This window comes from Tenebrio molitor, chromosome 7, assembly GCF_963966145.1.
Source record: "Tenebrio molitor chromosome 7, icTenMoli1.1, whole genome shotgun sequence".
Taxonomy (NCBI): Eukaryota; Metazoa; Arthropoda; class Insecta; order Coleoptera; family Tenebrionidae; genus Tenebrio; species Tenebrio molitor.
Genome location: NC_091052.1, coordinates 10,937,367 through 10,957,608, shown reverse-complemented (window position 1 = coordinate 10,957,608; position 20,242 = coordinate 10,937,367). Strand labels below are relative to the sequence as shown.

The 20,242-nt window shown below is 36.1% G+C and overlaps 3 protein-coding genes across 3 annotated transcripts; 1 reads left to right on the top strand and 2 right to left on the bottom strand.

The window, feature by feature from the left end:
- The first annotated feature begins 289 nt into the window (after positions 1 to 289).
- LOC138135756 (odorant receptor Or1-like) lies at positions 290 to 4,422 on the top strand. Its single transcript, XM_069054615.1, has 6 exons — positions 290 to 822; positions 876 to 3,730; positions 3,784 to 3,883; positions 3,932 to 4,036; positions 4,087 to 4,242; positions 4,305 to 4,422. Exons 2-6 carry the CDS (start codon positions 3,150 to 3,152, stop codon positions 4,362 to 4,364), a joined length of 1,002 nt encoding a protein of 333 aa, XP_068910716.1. The 5' UTR covers positions 290 to 822; positions 876 to 3,149; the 3' UTR covers positions 4,365 to 4,422.
- On the bottom strand, positions 4,264 to 8,683 carry LOC138135743 (protein toll-like). Its single transcript, XM_069054600.1, has 5 exons — positions 7,982 to 8,683; positions 6,243 to 7,664; positions 5,606 to 6,193; positions 5,392 to 5,553; positions 4,264 to 5,340 (listed from the first exon to the last, which is right to left on the bottom strand). Exons 2-5 carry the CDS (start codon positions 7,653 to 7,655, stop codon positions 4,486 to 4,488), a joined length of 3,018 nt encoding a protein of 1,005 aa, XP_068910701.1. The 5' UTR covers positions 7,656 to 7,664; positions 7,982 to 8,683; the 3' UTR covers positions 4,264 to 4,485.
- A 617-nt stretch (positions 8,684 to 9,300) lies between these two features.
- Positions 9,301 to 20,142, bottom strand: LOC138135742 (protein toll-like). Its single transcript, XM_069054599.1, has 4 exons — positions 19,814 to 20,142; positions 11,286 to 12,761; positions 10,602 to 11,237; positions 9,301 to 10,554 (listed from the first exon to the last, which is right to left on the bottom strand). The coding sequence occupies exons 2-4, from the start codon at positions 12,750 to 12,752 to the stop codon at positions 9,511 to 9,513; spliced, it is 3,147 nt and encodes a 1,048-aa protein (XP_068910700.1). The 5' UTR covers positions 12,753 to 12,761; positions 19,814 to 20,142; the 3' UTR covers positions 9,301 to 9,510.
- Between the last annotated feature and the right edge of the window lie 100 nt (positions 20,143 to 20,242).

Sequence of the window (20,242 nt, the reverse complement as noted above, 5' to 3'; positions counted from 1 at the left end):
GGTTTTCGCTGGAGTATTCTCTACCGAAATAGTTATTCCTAAAAACAGTCCGTAGAAAAAAAATTAAGCAACCCGCCAATTATAAAAGGCGACCATTTTAAGCTTAATTAAATTAATGAGTTAGCGACTTGGCGGGATTTTAAGAGCCAATTAATTAGTTTTTTCTAAGTGGCGAAAAAGCCAAAGGCGCCTGCGCGCACACTTGTAATTTAGCTGCACCTGTAAAAAACCGAAAGCACCGGTTAGCGTGTACAGTTACCGGCAGAGATAAATTTGATTTTGGCGCCGATTGTATTGTTGGTTGCCTATACTATTTATGCAATACAAAAAAAACTTATCTCCTCTTGGCTAAAAGTATTAATGACGATTGACAAGAATTCTATTAATGTTCTTAAACATACACAAAACAGATGTTACGTTAATGTATCGGGTATTTTTTTTATTTGACACTAGATCTAAAATTTAAAAATCTCTAAAATAGTATACCCAGTGATTGTGAAAACTTCCCATAAATAAAAAAGTTGTTTGGTTGGTTTTTAATACCATGCCAAGGAATTCATTTCATACGGGGACGAAGTGTGTATTAATAACTAACACTGTATAATTTCGAACACAACCCCGTTATTATTTGTATGCGTGCGTTTAATATTTGACTGACTGGTTAAGATAGGTTTGATTCCCATCTGGTTCGGTAATAATTTTAGTTCTGTGCCTGTAATTAAAGACATTGAAATTGTCTTCGTTCTTCTGGATGGCTCTGAACAATAATTGCTTTCAGTCTTGTTCAGTTTGGGCCTAGAGCTAGACGCATTAACCATCAAAGTGACGTGATCGAAGTTGTAGTTGTCGTTTCAAATCTAATATTTTTTTTTTAGGACTACATCTAAGAAATACTTCCAATATAGAAAAAATGTTGTTGCCGTTGTTCAGATTTTATTCTCGAAAAGACAAGAAAAATAAGTATTTTCACATTTTCCACACATGTGTTTTATACGCAGTTGTCATCGATAGTAACTGAGTTGAAAACGATGAGAGATCACTATTTCGTGACTTACGTCACTTTCCTGTACAAAATGAAAAATTTTGCAAGAAAATTTTAGAAAAATTTTATTCGATCTTTATTTGTAATTAATTAATGCAATAATTTATCTTGATATTTCTCTTGCTTTCAGGTCTTGCAGTCGTCTTACACATATTTTGATGTCCCGCGACGGTAGTAAATGATTTCCGATTTGATAAATAAAAAATGCAATGTGTATGTAATACGACACTTTTTTAATGTGTTTCATTCAGTTGTATTTTGCAAAAAAAAAAATATATAATTTGTTCTAGTCAGACTTAATTTCTAAACTAAACTGGGATTACCATCATCGTTTACCCAGATGATTTGACTGGTGTTGCCCTAAAGACAATTTGCCTTAGGTTCTTTTAAATTAAAATCCATAATATCTCGTAAATAGGTGTTTACCTTGATTGTTTATAGGTAATATTGTTATTAACAAAGTTAAAATTGTGTAAACCTATTAAATATTTCGAACATTTCAATCTACAATAAACTGTGTCTGCTTGACATTTAAAAGACTTGAACTTATATAACTTATATTACGAAACAGAAAAATATGTGATTACTAAGAATGTTTCTGTCTCGGTCCTCGTCCTTGTCCTTGTGCTGAGAACCCAAGATTCAAAGCTTTAGAGATTTAGCCTCAAGAACTCTAAACCAAATTTTTTAAGCTTAGAAAATGTTTGCAAATGTTCTCGTAACCATTATTTTCTTACTCCTGTGTTATCTGATCACAAATAATTCTTGATTTTTAAATTTTAATCTCCAAACACTAGACATTTTCACATAACATAAATACGATTTCAATCCACAGTAAAATGTGTTTTTCTCATCTTACGGTAATTTCGAGTTACAAAAATTTTCTAAAACGTGTCCTTTCGAAATACAGACAGAGAAAGTACAACTAAATTAAACGATCATCATTTATCTGAAAATGAGACATTTTTAAAGCTTATGAGAATATTTAAAAAAAAAACACATCAAATTTGATAAGAAAATAATCTTACATGTCGTTTTTTAAAAACCACTACACATTTTTTAAAATCATTGGACAGCTTGAGCAGATGCTTTACTATAAATATTTCCGAATGGCCTTAAGTATTATAATAATAATTTGACATTAACACTTGACCCAGCTCTAAGACATTTAAACATTTTTGTAAAAAAATGTTTGTTTGATTTGGCAACAAACAAGATCTAAAAACTGCAGTTGCATCTTATATTATCAATCATAAAACAATCTATAAAACAAAAACTTTCAAAAGTCCTAGCATATTGTCAAGATTCTAATATTTTTACGTATTTAACATCAATGAATTACCCATCAAGGTTAGGTAATTGTTTCGAAAATATTTCCACAGTTTTTCAGTTAATTATGAAAAATAAAAAGGGACACGACAACATTTATTCCAGTTAATGGTAAACCAGCTTTATCCTTGATTTTAATTAGGAGGACCTAATTCTCCCTCTAGATTTTTCAATATTAAAGGATCATGTTTTTTCACACCAACAAAAAGTGTTTCTAAATTTGACTAAAAATCAGAAAATTATAGTGTGTTCAATGTTTTATAACTCCACAAGAGCTAAGTAGTTATTATTAAACGGAATTCTAACACTGCGTCAAGGAATTCGTTTCATACAAACTGTAATAAATAAGTAACAACTGTGTAATTTAGGGCACAACCCCCAGTTATTATTTGTATGCGTGCGTTTAATATTTGACCGACTGGTTAAGATAGGTGACTCCCATCTAGTTAAGTAATAATTATCTATTCACCTGTAATTAAAAATATTGACATTTGTTTTGGCTCCGTTTGGCCAACTAACGAAAACAATCAGTCTTGTCCAGCTTGGCCCCACAATCAGACACAATGAGCTTCACCATTCGAGTACGGTGACCAACCACTCACTTCAAAATCGAACATTTTTCTACTTTTAGGACTACGACCTAAGAGACGCTTTCGCCATCGACAAATCCTTGCTACTCCTCTCAGGATATTACCCAAGAAGGAACAACAAAAATAATTTTGTGTATATTTTCCGCGCGTTTCTTCATTCGAGTTTCGTCTACCTCCAATTTTTATCTATGATAGCTGAACTGATAATGGCAAGAAACGATTTATCGAAAATCTCGGAAACACTGCACTACTTTATGACGGTCCTCACCTATGTTTACAAGTTGCAAAATTTTTTGGCTCGCAGAAGAAACTTGCTCGACATCGAGGACAGATTGAAGGAACCAGTTTTTTACGGATTTTCTCTGGATCAGTTGCGACAATTGAAAAGCGAGATCGACTCTTGCAGGACTGTGGGGAAACTGTTTCGAATTATGTGCGTGGGGGCGGTGGGCCTGTACGCTTTGGTCCCATTTCTTGACAAAAACAAAGCGATGAATTTACCAATTCCTGGATGGTTTCCTTACAACGTTACTAAATATTATTCCCCCACATACGCCTTTCAGATGATTGGCGTCGGCATGACAGCTTATGTTAATTCCACCATCGACATTCTGACTTGGATGCTCATGACGGTGGCTTCAGCACAGTTCAACATACTGAAAGAGAATTTAAAAAATATTGACTATCGATATGGGAAAGAAGATGGCCAAAAGAAAATAATCGAGAATAATTTTAACAACTGTGTAAAGCACCACAAAGCAATTGTCGAGTACGATTTTTTTATTTCTTTTTGTATAATTCTAACTTAGTTGTTTGTTGTAGTTTTGTCTTCAAGATCGAATACACTTTCTCTAATGGCATATTTTTGCAGTTTCTTGCCAGCGTGGTCATCATTTGTGCGACGGGTTTTCTCATGATAATTGTAAAACAATTTCTTCATTGTCACCAGAAGACTGACAGTTAATTTTAGGTACCAATTCCAAGCATGCAGTTCGGTCTTTTGGCAACGTATTTCTTGTGCATGATGTGGCAAGTGGGAATGTACTGTTGGTACGGTCACGTAGTGATGACTACAGTTAGTCAAAGTATTCATTTTTTGGTGACTACTACAACAAGTGATTTCAGAGTGATAAAATAGGACGATTTGCCTACATATCCAATTGGTACGAATCTGACCTGGCAATTCGAAAAAACTTGTCCATCTTTTTGGAAAGAACGAAAAGACCTGTGACTCTCACCGCAGGAAAATTTGTCACGCTGTCTTTGGCCACTTTAACTAGTGTAAGGACAAAAATACTCAAAATGATTTAACACATTTATTAAAAAATATATTTTGTTTGCAGATACTGCGTTCGTCTTACTCTTATTTTGCAGTCCTGCAACACTTGTACAACAAATCTTAAGTAACATTTTATCTGTCCTGTAAAAACGCAACTCTTGATAGAGAAAACTTCGGAAATGCACTTCCGTATCACGTCACTTGTTAAAAATAAAAGAACACAATTGCAGACTTGTTTTCTACGACTATAAATGAGTTGAAGTTACTAACGTAACTGATTCGGCAGGTGGTGTAGTCAATTCAGCACTTGCCACAAAATTCACAGTGTGATTCTTCAACAAATCTGGATCAAAGCTAACACTATCTGGCCCCACAAAATTAAATTTTCCGTCGATACAATTCATCACGTTCACTATTTTTTGACTGTTGGGCGCCGCCAGTTTCGAGTGAGGCAACGCGTACCTCAGCTTGTCCCAGAAGTTGGGATCGCCCCACTTGAGGTAGGTGTTGGTGTCCAAGTAGGATTTGAACTCGTCGTCTATGCTGTTAACGTCGACATCACCGTACAACACCACGATAACTCTAGTCCTTCCTTCGGTCATCGCGTGCGTGTGTGCCGTACGGAACTCCATCTTGCCCCAAACGCTCTCCAAGAAGTTCGGCGACAGGATGACCAAAGTCCTGCGCGACTCCAACACCGAGTTGGTGATGTGGGTGGTGATGAACTCCCCCGGGATCCAGTTGCGCTGGTGCAAACACAACTTGTAGGGTCGTGGACCTGACTCCAAAACTGGGAGTAAGGTTTCGACGACGAAGTCTTCGTCTTTGTGCGAGTAGCTGATGAAGGCGTCGTAAGTCTTGTCTTTGTCGAGCTCTTCTTCCGTGACCCACCATAAGCAGAGGTTATGCGTGAACAAAAAGAGTTTCAGTTCGGTCGCGTAGCGGTAGTAGAGAGCAAATGCGGCTGACACCACCAGCAGAACCACTACTGCTACTACTAGAAGCACGTAAAGAATTTGTTGCTGCTGGCAGAGATCGTTTTTGTTCAGTTCTATCAAGAGTCGGCGACTGTTGAAACAATAAATATTTCTGGCATCCACCTGCAAGACACATTTGATCACTTTGGACAAAAGTTTTCTGTGCTATCTTACCTGTTTGCTACGCAGGCGGAGAAAACTTGTCAGGTTTTGATCTTGACACTCACAAGCCCAAGGATTATTACCCAAGGTGAGATTCATCAAATTTGACGTATTCAACATCTTCAGAACGTCATAACCCAAATGACTTATCCTGTTGTTGTCCAAATATAACTCCTAAAAAACTCATACCGGTAACTTCAAATAAAAACACAAATTACCATTTTACATTGATTTGTGATGGTAGCCAAGTGATTGTTTTGATTTTGTTGTGCGAAAGAAACATTTTGGTGACGTTGTCGTAACCACTCAACGAAATATTGGGTCCCACCATCAAACTATTATTTTGAAGATGTACTTCAGTCTGGTTGAAACCAATCCACTTCATTTGGCTTAAACCAATTTGGGGAAGTTCAGTTAAATTTCTGTTGGTGCAGTTTACAACTAGTGATGTGTCAAATGGTCTCCACCTGCACGAACACTCTTTGGGACACCCGGTATATTCTCTTGTAAGTTTTTCCAGCGGACATGTCAGAACCGAAGGAGATAATGTATCCAGGATTGTCTCCCTCAATTCAGGGGGGTCAGCACATGTTGAATATTGAGTCTGGATGTCGTATCCAAAACTGTTTTCTCTGTATCTCTGGTAGGTTAAATATTGGATAAATTTGTAGTTCTTGCAGTCACATTTGATTGGATTATTTGCTACGGAAAGTGTAACATGTCCAGCAGTGATAACACTGTCAAAATTGATTGTGGTGATGTTGTTGTGGTCAAGACTGACAATTACGTGTCCAGTAGATCGTAAGTCACTTAGCTGAAAGAAATCTTTCAAGACTTTTAAAATCTAGTAACAAATTACCTACAAAAACTTCTGTGATGAAATTGTGTCTCAAATCTAATCTTCTTAATTTTTCTAATGGACCTGATATGACATCGGTGACCCGAGCGAGGAAATTGTAACTGAAATTGATTTCTTCCAGATTTGGAACACATTCGAGTAGATTTAGCTTGTCAAGTCCTCGATACTGATTATGCGATAGATTAATAACCTTCAAGAGGTTTTTATTACAGAATGTACGATGATGAATGAAAGTGATGAAATTCCCTTCAAGATCGACATTTTCCAGACTGGACAAATATTTGAAAGTGTTTCCGTCCAAATAACTTATTAAATTTTTTCGAAGAATTAGAACCTTGAGCTTTTCCAATCGAAACGTAATCTCAGATAAATTCGTCAGTTTGTTCCTTTGTAAGTTGAGAGTTTCCAAGTTTGTCGAATTTTCGAAAACATGCTCCGGTAGTGACTTCAACTGGCAGTTTGTCAAATCGACTTCTTTCAACGACCACAAGTTCGAGAAAAAATAATCTGAGAGGACTAAGTCAACATTGTGTCCCATTCGAATTTTCTCGAGCTTTTTATTTTGTGCAAACAAAGTTGCAGGTACTGAACTTAGATTGTTTTTGGCTAAGCTCACGGTTAACAGTTGTGTTAGATTGTCAAAAGCTCCATTTTCGATGTTTTCAATTTTGTTACTCGACAGTTCTAGAGATTTGAGCCTCGCAAGATTGCTAAAAACCGACTCTTTCAGTGTTGTTAGGTTGTTGCTCCACAAGTGCAATTTTTGGAGATTTTCCAAATTTTCGAAGAAGCCATCCGGTATTCCTTCTAGTTCACTCTCCACAATGGTGAGCCACTTCAGCAGTGGGATATTTTTGAAGAGCTTTGGGGTCAAGTGAAGGTTAGAGATTCTTTGAAAGTCGAGGATCAACAGCTTTGGAGTGTTGACGAAAGTGTCATCCAAAACTTCGAGTCCATTCAGTCCGATCAGATTTAAACTTTCCAGTCGATCCAGACTCTCAAAGTAATCTTTCTTCAAGGTGATATTCTTTACACGCGAATTCTCAAATTGCAATTTTTTTACATCTTTTATCGACAACCAATCCAGTACTTGTTTGAACCTGTCCGGCAGTGGGCAAAATCTTAGTCGAAAGTTCTCTATGCGGTCAACCGTTATATTGGGAAGCATGTTCATGTAGATTTTTTTCACGTCATAACAATCAATCGACATGCTTTCTCCGCCATTAATATCGATAACAAATCCGCCATTTTTGTAGTCTTTGCTGTTAATGTCATCTGTGAAGGTACAGGGGCACTCCAAGTGCCACTTCTGTGCCGAAAAACACAACCAACTGTCCTTTTGTTTGCAGTTGGTTACACAGTATCCAATTCGAGAGTCAATGAACAGGAACAAAAGCACGCCAAGATATTTTTTCATGTCTGAAATCTACAAAAAAATATTCTTCTCAAAATCTATATCTCAGCTTGAGTCATAACAAACAGAGTCGCTGCTTGATTCGAGCGGCAACAAAGCGACAAGCAAAGATGTAAGTGCAGCAGATTTTGGACAACAAAGTACCTACGCACTTCGCGTCTTTTACAATTTCGACTACAACTCTACATCACAAACATTTTCGGTGATCAAGCGTCAAACAAACATGTGTTATCTAAAACAACTAATTATAGCGTGATACTACACAATTTGCAAGCACATTTTGCTACGTCTCGTCGCCGGGAAAAATAAAGTGGTAAAGTGAGACCTACCAGTTAATTGTGTGCGGACACTTGATTTAATTTGCGTTATTGCGTTCCAGTTTGTTTTCTTGCGTTGGTGTTTTATAAATGTTTGTGATCTTTAACCTATTTAGCAAGATCACTATATCTTCAAATGCACAAATTTTAGTTTCGCGACCCTGAGATCTTAAGATTTTATTTTCTACTCACGTAACACTGAGTTCAATCAACCAACGTGTTCTTACATTTTTAGACTGTTATCACAAATTTTTATATTAAACAACGCGAAATAATGAATCACAGTTTGCTTTGTTGAATCCCTGATAAAAATATTCGTTTTAAATCAAACTCATTCAACAAATACACTAATCCCGCAATGTTCCCATTTGCAAATTACAACAAAAATATATTTTGGGTGTTGCTGAAACCATGCACGATGTAATCTTTGCTTTATTCTTTTTCCAGCGGTTTGTCCGATTTTTGTTGTCGTTATCTGCTTCCGCCAAACACAACGTTCATGATTGGTCCTCAATTTTCTTTTTCTGCACACCACATCTTCGCACTTTTAATTGATAACACGAAAACTTTCTTCCGATGTAAACCGCGACACACTTAGCAACACACCTGTTATTCTGTTATTGAGCAGGTTCGGTAAATGAAGCCAACTCATTACAATGCAATGCAAGCTTATGCTGTCTTTTAGATAGCAAATACTGAGTAAATAACAATATATTCAGATCTGGAGTTCGCAGAATTTATTAAGTGTTTTAATAAACAAGCGATAATTTTTCTCGAGGTTAATCCCTGATATCTTCGACTGAATTATCATGTAGTTTGTTCATAGCAGTTTGATCGAATTAAATGTTTCACCAACGCAAAGAAATATATAATTTGATCCAGAAATTTGTGCAAGGGTACCTAATACATTTGCAAATGAGAGTCAACACGTTGAAGTTTTTTGTAAAAGTATGTATTTATAAATCTCTTACAATAAACATTACAAAAACTTAAAAAATAGAGGATCAAGAACTAAATAAAATATGTATATGTGCTTCAAAATATAAAAAATATGTTCTTGTCTCTTTTTGATAAACTATTTCCAAACTTCTCACGATAAACAACAAGAAGAAAACATTTACATATACCTACATCTGTACGTTATTGTATCCAACAAAAATGTTTATTTCCATCACGTTTTGGATACTTAGAAGTGAAATTTACATATTATATCACTTTTTAAGTAACAAAGAGTCGATCACTTATGATTCACATGATTTATGTGAATAACAATAAAAAATTGGAGAAACCGTTGTATTTTATATCACACGATTTATTTTTCAAGTGTGATAAAAGTAAGGAATAATTGAGCTGTCGCACGTTTAAATTAGCAAAAAAAATCTACATTTAACACTGCGTTAAAATTAAACAGTTCATCTTGGCACATGAAACTTCTTAAACTAATTTGTACAAAATTCGCCAATTTGGTCGACGCGTTCTCCACTAGAAAAATCAAACTGGTTTGCACAACAGTTTTGTTCACTATAATATCACAGTTTCCGCTAGAGACCAGTCGAAACTAAAAGAGTCCCCGATTCTGCGGGCGGCGTATCCAACTCTGGACTAGAGACAAAATTCAGAGGGTGCTTCTTGAGAGCGCTAGAGTCTAACGCAAGAACTGGCGGCGTAGTACCTGGACTAGGACTAACTGGCGCGACTAAATTAAACTTATCGTCAATACAACTCATGACGTTCGCGATCTTCTGTTTGTTGTTGGTGACGTTGCCCTTCGAGTGTGGCAACGCGTACTTCAACTTGTTCCAGAAGTTGGGGTCACCCCACTTGAGATAAGTGTTGGTTTTCAGGTAGGTTTTGAACTCGTCGTCCACGCTGTCAACGTCGACGTCTCCGTACAACACCACGATCACTCTAGCCCTCCCTTCGGTCATCGCGTGCGTGTGCGCCGTGCGAAACTCCATCTTGCCCCAAACGCTCTCCAGGAAGTTCGGCGACAAGATGACCAAAGTCCTGCGCGACTCCAGCACCGAGTTGGTGATGTGCGTGGTGATGAACTCTCCTGGGATCCAGTGGCGCTGGTGCAAACACAACTTGTAGGGTTGTGGACCTGACTCCAAAACTGGGAGTAAGCTTTCGACGAGGAAGTCTTCGTCTTTGTGCGAGTAGCTGATGAAGGCGTCGTAAGTCTTGTCTTTGTCGAGCTCTTCTTCCGTGACCCACCACAAGCAGAGGTTGTGGGCGTACAACCACACCTTCAGCTCTATCTGGTAGCGGTAGTATAGAGCAAACGCGACTGCCACCATCAGAAGAACCGTCACTACAATTAGAACCAAGTGGACGAATTGCCGCTCCTGACAGAGATCGTTCTTGTTCAAGTTTATCATAAGTCGAGTGCTGTTGCTACAATGGATATCTTTAACGTCCACTTGCTTCGTGTGCAGACGCAGAAAGTTCGTAAAATTGACAGAGTCGCATCCACAGTTCCAAGGATTGTTATTCAGCGACAAATTGATCAAATTCGAACTGTTCAGTGTGTGGAGGACGTCGTAATTCAAGTGACTCAACTCGTTGTTGTCCAAGTGTAACACCTGAAAAACTGCATAAATAAACAAAAACAAAACAAAAGTACTCTCACCTCTAGTTGTGGAGGTAACCAAGTGATGGTCTCGATGTTGTTGTACGACAAGTACAGTCTAGTGACATTGTCGTAACCTGTCAAGTTACTGCCAGGTCCCACAATTAAATTATTTTCTTCTAGATGCACTTCAGTCTGATTGAATCTAATTGGTTTCATTTGGTCCAGTACAATTTCAGGGAATTCTGTCAAGTTCATGTTCGAACAGTCGACAACAACTGTAGTGTCAAATGGTCTCCAACTGCACGAACAGTTGTAGGGACAGCCTGTATCTCTCGTTATAATCTTATTCAACGGACAAGTCAACAGCTTGGGCTTCAGTGTTTGCAGCAAAAATCCTTCCAGTTCAGGCGGACTGGCACAAGTCAAATTTTCAGTCTTTATGTCGAACATGACTTTCACTTCTGGAAGCATCGCATCTCTGGTATATCTCAGCAAGTCGTAATTTATACAGTTGCAGTCGAGGGGGTTGTTGGCCAAGAAAACTGTTGTGAATGTGGGATCGCTGTTCGAGAACGCATCTTTCATGTCGCCTGAACTGGCAATATATTCGACCAAACTGAAATCAACTACTGTTATATTGTTGTGTTCCAGATTGACGATGAGCTTCTTGACGAGAGGAGTCATGTCTTGCAACTGAAACGAGAAGTTAGAATATGTCAGGGTGAAAATATTACAACTTACTTTAACACAGGTGATGTGGTTGTGGCTTAAATCCAATCGTGTCAAGTTGACTTTGTTGTATAAGCGAACGATGTCGTCAATCTGTGTGATCAAATTGTAACTCAAGTTTATGTTCTCGGCACCGACAACATTCTCCAACAAAATAAACTGCGAATTATGTTCACCAGAGTATTTGTTTTTAGACAGATTGATTATTTTTAGTTTCTCGTTTTGGTTAAAGGCGAAATGATGTATCTTCGCGATCCGATTCCCGCTCAGATTGATTTCTTCCAAATTCGTCAAGTCTTTGAACGTTTCTTTGACGATCTCGCCGATCGCGTTGTTTTGCAAGTGCAACAATTTCAGATGTTTCAGCGAGCCAAATGTGCTTGTCACGTTTTCGATCTTGTTGTGCATCAAATAAATCTTTTCCAAATTGACCAGTCCATTGAACAACGTCTCCGGCAGGTGTGTCAGTTTGTTCTGGTCCAAATTCACGGTTTTTAGATTGACGGAGCCTTCAAAAATATTTCCGGGAATCGTCTGTAGTCTGCAATCTGTCAATTGCACTTCTTCCAACGACGTTAAATTCGCAAACGCGTGCTCGGGGAGGTTCAAATTGGGGTTGCTCGTCATCCGGATCAATTTGATCTTTCCGTTGTTGATGAACGTGTCGGAGGGGAAAAAACTCAAGTTGTTCCTCCTCAAACTGACACGCAACAAATCTGGCAGACTTTTGAACGCATTTGATGAAATCGACTGGATTTTGTTGACACTCAACTCGACCGACTTCAAACTGATGAGACCTGCAAAAGCGAAGTCGTCGATCTTTCTTAAACTGTTGCTCCACAAGTCCAAATATTCCAGTTTGTCCAATGTTGCAAAAATACCTGTGGGTATGTCCTCCAGTCTATTATCTGCAAGGTCAAGCCATTTCAAGTGCGGCGTGTTTTTAAATAAATTTGGCTTGAGCCGGATGTTGTTCCCTTGAAGTTCGAGTTTGGTCAGATTTGGAACGTTCACGAAGACATCTTCGTCTACATTTGTCAGGTTGTTGTTGTTCAGATTGAGATTGAGCAAATAGTCGAGTCCTTCGAAATAATCCTTGGTCAGCGTCACGTTTCCAAGATTAGAGTTTTGGAAGTGCAGAGACTGGATCTCTTTCAACGAAAACCAATCCAGTATTTCCTTGAAGCTTCGATCTGGTAGAGGACAAAACCTCAAGCGGAGTCTCTCGATTCTGTCGATGGTGACATTGGGGAGTAGCCTCATGTCAAATTTTTCCATACCGGAACAATCTATCAATACTTCATCTTTATCCACGTGAATCACGAAACCTCCGGACTCTCCGGAGTTTGGAGGACATTGAAATTCGTAAGGTGATCCGGGGAAGCACGAACAGTTGTCTTTTGGGTTGCATTTTATCCTGCAGAGTCCCCGTTCGATCCAGACGATCAGCGAAAGCAGGACCAACCATACATTTTTCATGGTTACAGTCTAAAAAGAAACGAAACAATTATTCTATGCACTTTTATAATTTATGATAACTTCTACTTTCTAGAATTAGTGTTTAATTTAAACAGACCCAAAGCGCACGGAATGATTTACGATTTATTTCCAGGTCTACCATCACGAATAAATAATGCTTTAAGATATACAAAAAATGATTTTCTATATTTCTTTCAAAATAATACATTTTTAGTATAATGAATTTACAAAATAATTCTTAGATCTGGTGAATTTCACTTAGACATCTTTGATATTCACTGTCCTATTAAAGGAATATTAGAACAAATTAGCGATTTGTTGAAGAGAATAAATAGGTAGCGATGTGTCATAACAGAATGGATTTTACTTCACATGATAAAATAAGATATAATTAATATATCTGATTTTAGATTTTGCAAATGCTGAAACGGTCTTACAAAAGTACTAAAAATGTCACCGAAATGTAGCATGGTTAAAAATGAATTGATATGTTTTTGGATTTTTTCCAGACAAAGAAACCAAGTTCAGTGTAATAAAAACAATTTGTTGCATATCGTAATGAAAGTGGCACTTTTTTACACGCAAAATCGTAGTGAAAGTAGCAATTTTTAACACGAAAACTTGTAGTGAAAGTAGTACTTTTTGCATCATTTTATTCCATCTCCTTGGAGATGATTGTCAAAGCATACCTATTTTTTTTTTGTAATTTTTCATAAATCCTTTTAGACCAAATTTCGCAACTTACATCGATATGCAAAAAAATAGTGTGTACAATACGTTATGAAAGTCTCTTTTATTTCACTTATTTGCTTGATTAACTCGGGCTACGCCCTCGTTAATCAATCTGTAAATTCTTGAAAAAAAGTATCACTTTCATAACTACCGGGTGATCAAGAAGGACTGTTTAAGTTGGCAGTACAATTAAGAAATTTTTTTAATTCGGTTATTTATAACACTGCAACTGGATATGTTTTGTTGGTTTATTTTACAAATATCTGATGTAGGTATAGCATTAACAACGACAAGCCATCAACAACCGAAAGTTACTCCTGTTATACGATTTAAAATACAATTCAGTGTTACCAACTTAAACGGTGCTTCTTGATCACCCCGTAGTTGTATGTACAAATAACTAATCTCATATAATTATACAGGTGTCCCCAAAAAAGAAGGCGAGTCCATAACTCCCTTATTTATAGGAGGATTTTAACTATTTATACACCAAATTAAATTGTTGTGAATAGGCTACAAAAGGGTCTAATAAATTTATGTATAGCCCCAAGGGCTTCAATGGTAAACTGTTAAAATATTTTAATATTTTTTTTCAAATGCGAATATATACTTTTTTTTAGTAATTCTGATAGAGATTTTCATTCTGAAAACAAGAATGTATCATAAGTATAACTTACATTACAAAAATACACCAAAAAAAATGTTTAAAAAACGCTCCATTTTGCGCTAAACGTTGGCGGCATCTTTGCGGAATCCCTATGTTATTATTTATCATTTGTTTTTCCAGCTAACTTAATTTGGTTATTACTTATTACACTGTAACGCAATGCATTTTGATAGCTTCTCGCTTGGTGCTCGTCATTTGTTTCAAAAGTTATTAGTTAGTGTTATTTTTTTTGTGGGAGGTCGTAAAGGGTGTTTTTTTAAATTTGGCGTCGAAGTAGGCGTTGGAGAGTCGATTGAGAGCACACCACTCGTGTAAAAGCGTAAGATTTAAACAGCTGATCCGTGATCCGTAACCTGTATAGTGCGTTCACAAAAAAACACCCGTTACTTGTGATACATTGTTGTTTTCAGAATTTCTAAAAAAAGTATGTGTTTCCTTGAAGCCCTTAGGGCTATACGTGAATTTAATAGTCCATCTTGTAGCCTATTCACAACTATTTAATTTGGTGCACAGATAATAATTAAAATCGTCCGATAAATAAGGGACCTATGGACTCGTCTTCTTTTTTTGGGACACCTGTATATTTTTTAATACATAATAAGTACTTTCAGGTTGGAAAAACAGAGATTATGATTCAGGTATAATAAATAGTAGTTTACTCGTATTTAACGAGTTCGTGTGTAAATTGGGATTTTTTTGGCCCACGAGTGCCAAAAAAGGCCCAATTTACACACGAACGAGTTGAATACAACGGGTTTTTTTTCGACGAGCCCCTTAAAGGCTTCAAATCGCTAAAAATCTTTAAAATTAGGTTGACGTTTCGTTTTGACAAGTTGTGATATTTATGAAAATCCGTTCACATAGTCTCATATAGGTTATTTAAGTATGTAGTTCCAAACGAAGCATTATTATTTATTCACTGTTTCAATTTAGTGTTGAAACTAGTGCAAATTAACACATCGGACTTGAATTATTATTTAAGTCATGTGCGGATCACTGACTACCAACGACACAAAGAAATGACCGTGCAGAATTTTAACTATTTGTTAAAATATAGTATAAATATAGAATTGTCGTATTACGAAAAAAATTTGGACGTTTTGTATGACACGAGTGAATGTTATTTTCAGGTTTTTGAAGTGAATTAAGCTTAGACGTACACTTCTATTCAAAAAAAAAAGCGTACACGTATTGAGGGCTACTGTAAATGGGGATAAAATTAATTAATCGTTTCCAAGAAAACGTATTACTGACATTTTGTATGTACCTATGTCAAATTTCACACATTTTATAAATTTTTAAATTGTTGTTAGATTGTTGAGAGTTGCCTTTTTCCATAAATTTGCGAATAAAAGTTTGAATTGTGTTTGTAGTAATTGGTAATACCGAGCGATCATTTAAAAAATAAATCGAGTTTGCTTTGGAGCCTATGCTATAGCATGGGTTGCCATAGGTAACACGCCAACTCGATTTATTTTTTAATTGATCGCACCGTACTTGCCTAATAAATAAGGCAAAACATTTATACACATTAAAATCTCTGAAGAATACATCGATCAAATCCAGCTATCACCACGGGTTTTGTTACAGGTTTCTAAGTAACAACAATTAAAAGATAGGTTTACGATATGGCCATCTAGCCAAAATTGTGCTCACTACTTGTACGCTTTTTTTTTTTAATAGAAGTGTACCTACTTATCAAATTTCACAACTAGTGGGATTCCACACGCTACACCTGTTAACATAATTATTATGTTATATTATACAATTAACTCTCTATTAAACAATTGTTATTAACAGTTATCACAAAAGGACAAATGAAATGCAATTGTGGAATTCCAAGCAGTGTAAATGGGTTTAAATAATTATGATCGCAAAACAAGTTTTTGTCATTTAATGTTTACTCTTCTAATTTGAACGTCATGTAATTAATTGGTGGACATTGGGACTCCCAGAATATAAAATATGGTGTGGAGATAAGGTGAATGTTGTTTTGATCGTTTTACTATTCCGAGTAGTTTTACAACTTAGGTACATACCTATATACCTGATCGTCTCTTAAAATCCCAATTTTTTGTTGTGGGTGGCAATAAATTATTCTATTCTTGTCAAGATCTCACACAAATGAAACGGCTTTCTAAACGAAAAGTTGTTATTAATATGATCAAACTTAATTCACTTTACGAGAAATAACAATTGGATACTTGTTATGTACAATGTACCTAGGTACTCGTTAAATCGTGTTACTCTATTGTGATATGTCAGCATCTTCACGACTTCTGACCTTTCTGATTGTAATAAAAAGTTGTTAAAAGTATTGGAGGATCTTATCTCTGATTGTGAATACGTGATCGGTTATGGAAATTCCAAATGGATATGTTTTCCAGTATAAAAAGTATTACACAAGAAATTAAAAAAAAAACATGTAATATGCAGTGGACATCTAATTATATTGTTTGATTGATGATTAGCAGCATTTCTGCAGGTTTTCCCAGACGTCCGATAACCCGAGGTAAGTTGGTCCAAAAATAGAAAAATAAAAATACTGTTCGAGTTCACACTTTACACAAGATTTCAATTTGGGTTTGAGCATTATGAAAATTTTCACCTGCATGATTTCTGTGTCAACGAACCAAAAAGCTAAATTGACAAACGAAGTGTGGCACGACATGCTCGACAGATTATGACATCTTTGTTGTCCAATGAGTAATTTTTATCTTGGGATGGATTAATCTCGACTTGGGGTTAAGGGTTATTTGATTGCAAAAATGCGCCGACTGCGTTCGTGGTGTCGCAATGTCGCAGGATAAAAATAAATTGGGAAAGTACAAAAGAAAATATATTTTTTCATTAATTGGTCAAGTCAAAGTACGTGTCTCCACGGACATCATCCGTAGCAATTTACCATTACCTAACAGCGACGACCTTGCTGTTTCGAATCAAAAATTTCCACAAAACGACATCACACTTATATTTAATTCAGCGGTCTAACTAGCTAAATTGCACATTGAACATAACTGAATCACTTCCAGCTAGGATCACAATGAGATGTTCTAATTATTCTCGGAAGTTAAATATTTACGTCGGCGTAAAACGCGAACCTTGTGAGATTTTGAAGGATGTTTCCCAACCAATTTAATTATTCACATGTTTTACAGATAATCGATGCTCAATTCAACACTTCGGATTGTGTTGGCTCAAGCCGCGCAAAACTTGTATTATTCAAAAAAAACCTTGAAAAATGATAATCGTCTAGTTGCAAAAACCATTAACAACGACGCAGCGAAATAAATTATTTTAATAAACACAAGCATCTCGCAGGAATTCTAATGTCATTTTGAGGTTGCCGACGCAAGGATTCAACCCGCAAACTTTCTTCAATTGTAACGATGTCAATTTGTTGTATCGAAAAAATTTTTTGGGCGAAGCTGTTCGGCCAGAAAGAGGAATTCGTGCATCTAATATTAATATTTATTCGGACTCGTTGCAAATAAAAGGAAGTCGGCGTTTACGCTTCACGAAGCCCAAAAAATTACGTGGCCAGACAAAAATTCAGTTTTTTTTAATTACTGGGTATACAAAGAGGCGCACCTGAACGTGGTGATTTATTACAAGTGGAGTCTTCCTAATGGTCTTAATGGATTTGCATCTTTGTTCTTGACAATTTGAAAATAAACTCAATTTTTGTGTTAGAATCAACACTTGAAAATCAAAATGAATTATGTACCTACCGGGTGATTCAAGTTTTATCGCTCAATCGAAAAAACCCACTTTTAATCGATTTAAAATTCTCAAAACATTCAGGAATGATTGTGTATCGCTGTAGAATATATGATAAATATTTCGTTTCAATTTAATAATCGCTACATTACATAATTTTGCACTAGGGGTCATTTCAAACATTTAGGAAAAATTTGGTGTCACAGAAATCATGAAAACATCATCAGTTTGTGAAATACCTACATTAAATGCAATTTGATATTAAAGAGCAAAATTTAGCTATGATTTATTATTAAATTGGGCGGTCACGTCCACAAAAGAGGTTGACATGGGTTACTTATTGTACCCGTTAGGGATTAAAGAGTGACTAGAAAAGTTCTCAACAGATGTTTACCAACAATGAGGCATTTACTTGTGACACTTGGTCATTTTTCGCTGTTAATGTTAAAATTGGAATAATTCAAAAACTAATAATTTTCTTTTGATGGAATTTTATAACTTTGTTATTTGAATGAATTGTGAATTGAGCGTGTAGGAAAAAAATTATTTTTATGCTCAAAATCGATTTTTTGAATTTTAAGACTCCGAATGAAGTGATACGGGAAAATTGATTGCACAAATTTGAAGCCTTATATCAAGGAAATGTAACCCTAACGTTTCGTAATTTTTACTAATTCTTTAATAAAGTTTATCGTGCGGGTGGTAAAACTTGAATCATCCTGTACTTGATTGGGCGATAATATATTTACTTTATAAAACAAATCAAATTTATTTTAGATACGTATCACAACATTTTATTTTGGCGTGACCATAAGTCGTTCTCGTGTTGCACACAGAATGCTCAAACTCACATTAGTTTTCTTTAATTATGGGGTCTAGGTATGGTAAGAGGCGCAGCTGAAGGTAGTGATTTATTACAACTGGAGTCTTCCCAAGTCTTATTGGATTTGCGGTTTGGTCCTTTCAAATCAGAAAGTGTAGCCAATTTGTCTCAACACTTGAAACTGCTTATTTCATCGGGCGACAAATAACACTTTTTCTTTATGTTAACAAACGTAACACGATTTCTATTTTATACATACTATAAAATTTCATATTGGTATTACCATTGTAATTCGTGTTGCAGTTTAGAATACTCGAACTCAACATTTGTGTGTGTGTTTTTTTACGAACTCAACATTTTTTGTGTGTCTGTGTTTTTTTTTATTATGTAAGGTACAGTAAGATGCGCAACTGAAGGCGGTGATTTATTACGATTGGATGGAGTCTTCCCAATCGTCTTATTGGATTTGCGGCTTTGTTAGTTCAAATCTAAAAAGGGAGTCGATTGTTATAGGAGTATCCGGTTCAACACTTGAAATTATTTATTTTAATTGAACGATAAAATATTTTCTTATGGTATCAAACACTAATATTGTGATTACCACAACCATTAAACGCATACAAGAGTGCTGTAATACTTTTTGTACTAATGAATACCGACTGGTTGTGCATTGTTTACTTATATTGTTTAACCCATTATTTACACATCTTTATGCATGCGTAGGTTGTTAAAAAAATTACTTACTTCTAAGCTCAACGACCAGATAATTTTATTCTTCACTTATTTAATAGAAAATTTCTCTACACATGTGTATGCATTCAACTGTTAGGATTTACCCGCTGGTTTATAATCTTGTGAAAAAGATGACGCTCTCCTATCTTATCAAAACTATACAACGCGTCTACAAGACCGAGGGAATGAATGTTAAGATAAAATTAGTTTTAGAAATTGTTGACTAGTGAGGAAAATTCCAAATTACATTTTCTGACCGCACATTTGTATCCATCTGACAGTAATTAATAAATTCTGGTTAAATATCAAAGTCAAACGTGTTTTTTCTCCTTGGTAATAATTTACAAAATTTCCTCGAACCTATCACATACAACCCATAATTCTTACTTGGATAACATCAGCGCCTCACCAACTCCCTGTTCTCCTTTGACGCTTACGAATTCACATTTCTTGGAAATCAACAATTCTCCATATTGCGGTATGCAGAGTTTAACGCACATAAATGTACAAAAAATAAATCTCTTTCCACCGGATATCAATTGATTCCACTTTTGGAAAGTCACACTAGTAAAGGTCCACACTGAAGAAGCCAAATTTGTCAAAAAACTAGTCAACAGAACTACTTGTGTTCGGTAACTGCGCGTATGTTTGCTTTGCTTCGGGAATGGAGAATAAAACTTGTGGTGATGATGACATATCTACGACATGCTTGTGACGTCAAATAGTAGAAATCGAGATAAATCCCCCTCCATGTCCATAGAGGCCGAAGAATAAACTCGCCGAGTCGAGCTGACACGAGGATACCGGATCCCGCTT

Excerpts from the sequence above, each read along its gene's own strand:
- LOC138135756 (XM_069054615.1), top strand. The coding sequence starts at position 3,150 with ATGATAGCTGAACTGATAATGGCAAGAAACGATTTATCGAAAATCTCG. Across the intron at positions 3,731-3,783 it reads CACCACAAAGCAATTGTCGA|TTTTGTCTTCAAGATCGAAT; the intron begins GTACGATTTTTT and ends TGTTTGTTGTAG. Across the intron at positions 4,037-4,086 it reads GTCACGTAGTGATGACTACA|AGTGATAAAATAGGACGATT; the intron begins GTTAGTCAAAGT and ends AAGTGATTTCAG.
- LOC138135743 (XM_069054600.1), bottom strand. The coding sequence starts at position 7,655 with ATGAAAAAATATCTTGGCGTGCTTTTGTTCCTGTTCATTGACTCTCGA. Across the intron at positions 5,554-5,605 it reads GGCTACCATCACAAATCAAT|GAGTTATATTTGGACAACAA; the intron begins GTAAAATGGTAA and ends TGAGTTTTTTAG. Across the intron at positions 5,341-5,391 it reads TCCGCCTGCGTAGCAAACAG|GTGGATGCCAGAAATATTTA; the intron begins GTAAGATAGCAC and ends TGTGTCTTGCAG.
- LOC138135742 (XM_069054599.1), bottom strand. The coding sequence starts at position 12,752 with ATGAAAAATGTATGGTTGGTCCTGCTTTCGCTGATCGTCTGGATCGAA. Across the intron at positions 11,238-11,285 it reads ACCACATCACCTGTGTTAAA|TTGCAAGACATGACTCCTCT; the intron begins GTAAGTTGTAAT and ends TTCTCGTTTCAG. Across the intron at positions 10,555-10,601 it reads GGTTACCTCCACAACTAGAG|GTGTTACACTTGGACAACAA; the intron begins GTGAGAGTACTT and ends GCAGTTTTTCAG.